General features: G+C 39.7%; 1 protein-coding gene across 1 annotated transcript; it reads right to left on the bottom strand.

Annotated features, from left to right (window-relative positions):
- Positions 1-101: 101 nt before the first annotated feature.
- On the bottom strand, positions 102-6034 carry Slirp (SRA stem-loop interacting RNA binding protein). The gene is made up of 4 exons (XM_051196115.1): positions 5904-6034; positions 2512-2570; positions 839-946; positions 102-197 (listed from the first exon to the last, which is right to left on the bottom strand). Exons 1-4 carry the CDS (start codon positions 5998-6000, stop codon positions 165-167), a joined length of 297 nt encoding a protein of 98 aa, XP_051052072.1. The 5' UTR covers positions 6001-6034; the 3' UTR covers positions 102-164.
- Between the last annotated feature and the right edge of the window lie 10 nt (positions 6035-6044).

Here is a 6044-nt window from a genome sequence, read left to right as displayed (position 1 = left end):
TGACTATGCTACCAAATGCATTTGTCCTGTTGTTCTGTTTTACCTTGCAGTGGGGAAACTACTTAGTGTGCAGCTCCTGTTTCAAATAAAAAAATTTAGAAAAAATCTTCGTAACATTTATTTAATAGATAATACAATAATCATCTCAGAAGTCTTTTTCTTCATCAGATGTTTGAGCCCCTTGCTTGAACATGGATCTGTGGGGAGAAAAAGCACTATAAGGAAAAGTGATATTTTTTAGAAACATTAAAAGCATAATTTCCCTGTTTGCACAAATACCACTTTATTAGAGACTCATACCAGTGACTCAGGTGATTAGTGTCTTCCCTCTAGTAAGCAGAGGGAAGAAGGCAAGATTTCAGCCTGCTTGCCTACATTGCTGTTCCCACCATTCTATGTTACATATGCCTGGACAAGCTATCAAAGTCTTCTACCTGGGAATGGAAGCTCAGTGGAGCATGTGCTTATCATATGTGTGGCATTCTGGGTTCAATCCCTAGTAGTCTTCCCATAAGACGACATACACTGGGAAGTAGCTTTTAGACGAATATATTCCAGATTGGAACACCTCAAGTAGCATTTGGGACTCCATTCCTAATCATCCTGCACAGCAGCCTGACTTCCACAAACAGTATCTTCCGTAGTTAAAGTTTATTTCTTTTGCCCACAAATTTGAGAAGCCTACTACTACATGCTACTATTTTTAAATGCTAATCTAATATAAAAACAATTAATGTGAAAAAAATAGGGTCTTCATGGAATTTCCTTATTGACCTTATAAGACACCAACTACTCTTTTAAAAAGCGGCATGGAACACACATCAACAGAAATACTTACCTTTACTCCATCAATAATATGATTTTCTTGTTGTAGTGCATTCTTAAGTTCTTCCTCTTTGGAAAACTGAACCCAACCCACGCCTCTGTGAAAGCCAGTCTCTCTGTCCTAAAAGTGAAAATATAATAGAAAAAAAAGTTAACAATGAACTTGATAAAGTTTCCTAGAGCTCCATCGATAAAACTATCAACTTTTTAATTTGCAAAATCAGATCACAGATAATACTTATCAGTAACCCTTACTACATACCCTCCTGGCTACCCAAAGCTAAATCCTAGCACTACTCTGCTTTTCTACTGGCAATACAGGAAATAGGAACAAAGCTTTCTGTACCCTAGATGCAGACAGATCACAATAACAGTGCATGGGATACAGTCAAAAGGTCCAGAAGCAAACCACTAATGGGTTTTACTCAAAGGAAACTGACTTCTTGTTTCTAATGAACTACTTAGTAGGAGCTAGAAAAACCCCCAAACCTAGTTCCATCTGGTCATTTCTGAGACCAATGAACCTCATCACCATGACCTCTGTCATCACAAGCTTTGTTTTGATGTTTATATGTATGTGCCTGTATAAATACAGGCCATAGAAGAGAGCATTAGATACCATAGAACTGGAACCAGAATATGTAACTTATTTTAAGACAAAGTATGGCAAAGGGAAATGGACTATCATCGGTGTGATGTTGTAAGTGACCATCTTAACTTAGACCTTTGCTGCCAAACTGGAACATGGTAGGACATGCTTGTAAGCCTGCCACAACTGAGACAGAAGGGTTGTGAGTTCAAGGATAGTAATTTTGAGGGCAGTTTGAGCTACATAGGTCTTATCTCAAAAACACAAATTTTAAAAGAATTTTTCCAGAAGCTAGAGAGATTGCTCAGTTGTTAGGGGCACAGCTGCTCTTCCAGTAGATCTGAGTTCGATTCCCAGCACTAACATGGCGGCTCACAACTGACTATAACTCTAGTTACAGGAGATCCAATACTGGTTTCTGGAACACTGCATACACATGGGGCATAAGTATACATGCAGGCCAAACAACCACACACAAAAAATAGAATTTAAAAAATTTTACCAACTACCTTGGGAGCTTGGACGAGTGGTGGCCCATGCCTTTGATCCTAGCCCTCGGGAGGCAGAGGCAGGTGGATCTCAATGAGTTCAAGGTCAGCCTGGTCTACAGAGTGAATTCCAGGACAGCCAGGGCTGTTACACACACACACACACACACACACACACACACAAAATCTGTCTTGAAAAACCAAAAAAAAAAAAGAATTAACATAAATGTCTATGATACACAGAACACATGCTAACCTGAAAGGAGGAAGGCTCAAGAGTCCCCAACCCTCAAAAAATAAACATTGGGCAACTAAGGAATGCTAAGTGCAGAACAGTCTCCCTCAGGGAAGAGTACACCAACTGGTTATCCAGTGCTGAATAGTCAGTCCTGAAAACAGACATACAAGTAACACACAGACTGAGCAAGTTACGTGTGTGTTAGACAATGTATAATGTATTTATATAAAATTAAATGATAACTTTTTTTTTCCTTCTAGTAGTCTAAGGATCAAACGCAGAGCCTCATACATATTAGGCAAGTGTTCTACTATAGAGATATATCCCCGTCCCATCTCCAATAGTTTTTTTGTTATTGTTTTCATACTCACAAAAGGTATATTACACTTTTTTATATGGCCAAACTGAGCAAAATGTTCTCTCAGCTCATCTGTAAGAAGAAAGCATATTAAAATAAGTTCATGTATCTTGCATACTCTCAGTAGATTGTAGATAAAAACCCAAAAAGAAGGCATAAATCTTCACAGCCCTTTGTCCTACCAGATGCATCAGTTGCATCTAAACAAGATCTCAACTTACTCGTCTTTGATCAGTCCTACCTATGCTTCCTGCCTTATTTCCTTTCCCTGGTCTAGTTAGTTGCTGTCAAGTACAGTAAAGTAATTCTCTGCCCTAGTCTGGGGATTCCCATCTTTGTGTATATGGTTCTCTTCCATACATTAGTACTCTTCATATCCTCCTATCTAAATTATAAGGCTTTTTCCAGGCCGAGCTAAATACCTACACTGAGTACTATTTTACTGAGCTCATACTAGAATCTGATACTCTTCCTGTAAGACCTCAAAAGGCTCACAGTACATGATCTAAAGAGAAAGCTACACACTCTTCTACAGTGATTGTAGGTTTACATTTGAATATTATTTGCTTATGTCCTTGAGATGGTTTGAACAATAGCCCTATAGGTTCATATATTTGGTCCACGGATGGTGGAACTGTTTGAGAAGGCCTAGGAGGTTTGACTTGGAGAAGAACGTATGTCACTGGGAGCTGGCATTGAGGTTTCAAAAGCCCACAACATTCCCAGTTAGTTTCTATCTGCCTCATGGTTGTTGTCTCAAGATGTGAGCTCTCAGCTACAATTCCAGCACTATGCCTGTCAGACTGCCTGCCTGCTGCCGTGCTCCCCACCATGATGGTTGTGGGCTCTCCCTCTGTAACTATAAGCCCCCAATAAACGCCTTCCCCTTTAAATTGCCTTGGCCATGGTAGTTCATCACAGCAATAGGAAGTAAAACTGCTCCAAGTTAATCTAAGCATCACTGATCCAACTGACTGCAGTTGTTATTCGTCAGGCTCCATCCCACCATTACACTACAAGCTGAACAAGGACCAAGCTTACAGTAGGCTGCACAGCAAGGCTTCAATCACGACTGAATTAATGAGTAAACATCAAAAATGCCTTCAATAATCAGAAGTTTAATTTCTGAAAGGCTCTAATGGTCAGAAAGATCAGGGCCTCATAGAACATAATAACTGGAGGTTAGGTGAACTACCACCAAACAAACCAGACAGTAAAAGTTCTCGAAAACATTTGGAATGTTATGGTTTGACTCTTTAATATCCCTCACTGGCCCCTATGCTAAAGGCTTAGTTACCAGCCTGTGGTGCTATTGGAAGTGGGAACCTTTTAGGATATAGAGCCTAGTGGAAGGATGTTCTTGCAATTGGAGGGGCATCCCCTAGAAGGAACACTGGGACCCCGGACCCTTATGCACTCTCTGTTGAAGTAAACAGCCTTTTTCCAACTTCTACCCCCACTATGATATACTATGCCAAGACAAACCCAAACAAGACTGGGTGAAATTGGACTGGAAAACAGGATATAAATATTCCTTCTTTTACACTATTTATGTCAGATATTCAGTCACATGAAGCTAGTATACAAAAGAAACCACTTCTAGACTGAGAGTGTGCTGTGGATACTAAAAGTAATGCCATAGATACATTTAAGTGTTTGCTTAAGGAAAAGGATGAACTAGAAAAAAAAATGTTTCAAAGTTGCAATGTTTTGGAGTTTTAAAATTTTTAAGGCAGCCCTTCTGGTATGCAAACTTGAATCTGCTAGATGTGGTGAAAATCCTCAGCCTTTCTACAATGTTTAAAAGAATGTGTCTGGCACACCTTTAATCCCAGCACTCAGGAGGCCAAAGTAGGAGGCTCTCTGTGAGTTTGAGACCAACCTGGTGTACAGAGCAAGTTCCAGGACAGCCGGGGATACACAGAGATACCCTATCTCCAAAATAAAAAAAAAGAACAAAAAAGAAAGAAAGCATTATAAGAGAGAACACTATAGTGAATTTGGCATTCGCCAAGATGGAACAGGAACTAAGAAATCACTATATTCTATACTTTTAAGGGAGCTGATCTTAGATTTTAAGTTTGGGTGAACAAATTTAAAAATCTTAATTTAGCCGGTAAGGTATTTCACATATAACCCAGCACCCAGACTATAGGTAGGATATAGTATGAGATCCCGTCTCAAAATAAATAAAGACAGGAAATGATTCAGTGTTTAAATGTGCATACTGATCTTACAGAAGACCCAAGTTTAGTTCTAAAGACCCAAATGTTAGCAGGGTTCCAACACCCTCTTCTGTACTATATGGAGCACCTTCATTCACCTGCACATATCCACACAGATATATTTATTTATGCATATATATGTGTATATATATATATATGCATAAATAAATAAAAACTAAATCTAAAGTGCAGCTGACAAATCCAAAGTTGGTGAGTGATTTTAGGACTAACTACCCTCTATCGCCAGACTAGTTTTCTTCCCTGTGCTTCAATTTTAACAACCACGCAAATAACTACCACTAGTTAAGTACTTACGCTCTAGCATACATCTACTGAGTTTATATATAAACTCGTTTAATACTCTCCCGTTCCACATTTCCATGTCAAGGTATTACTGTTTCCACTTTTTAGAAAACTAAACAGGCTCTCTTTTAAGAAGACCCTTTCCCATATTAACCAGTAATTCGGAGTATACAGACATTAAAAAGAGTAGTTTGGAATTCTGACCCAGGCAATCTGACTTCAGAGTGCGCTTCTCAATCACATTATACAATCTCGGTCCACATACGCTGGCCAGAGACCTCACTAGCAGCTCAAATTCTCACACTGCAACTTCCCTCATTTTCTCTCAGTTTGCTCCTCTTAAATTTTAAAAGGTGAAGTCATCTATGCTAGGGATCTTGGATGTACATCTTCCTCCTAAAACCAGCACGAATGCTGTCAATTTTATTTGAAAAAGTACATGCTTCCAAGTTTTCACGTTTGAACAGAATGAAATCTTTTCTCATCTTCACCCCCCCCAAAGTCAAAATAGTTCCCTCTGAATCGTAAATGTCTAAGGAAGCAAATAATAAATCTTTCCACCAAATCATTCCAAATCGCTGGGTATGGTCGATTCGAAGGGGAGGGAGTCATCCCTGAACAGTTAACCGGAAGCGAAATTTTCCGCGCAGTGATTCTCAAGAGCAAACCACTTGTGCTCGTTACAAAAAGAGACCAGCATGGCTCCTGCGCAAGGATGACACGCAAATTCGTGAAGAGTTCCATTAAAAAAAAAAAAAAAAAAAAAAAAGGGCAAACCACCTGACCTAACCCATCTACCATGCTGACTTAAGTTCTCAGAGCTTTTACGAGCTACTTAAACATGAAAATTGCGCGCTTCCTCGTCTCCATCACTCACTCGTCGACGCGGTCCAAGGAATTTTCCTGATAAGAGCAACATGCTGACCAGCACGCACTCGCAGCGCCACTGCTCGACCCACGGCGGAGACTGCCATCTTAAAGACTGAATGAATCGAGACCAGGGGTCGTGACCCCGGAA

This window comes from Phodopus roborovskii, unplaced genomic scaffold (assembly GCF_943737965.1).
Source record: "Phodopus roborovskii unplaced genomic scaffold, PHOROB, whole genome shotgun sequence".
NCBI classification, from domain to species: Eukaryota; Metazoa; Chordata; class Mammalia; order Rodentia; family Cricetidae; genus Phodopus; species Phodopus roborovskii.
The sequence above is the reverse complement of the archived record's forward strand: the minus strand, read 5'-3'. Positions and strand labels throughout refer to the sequence as shown.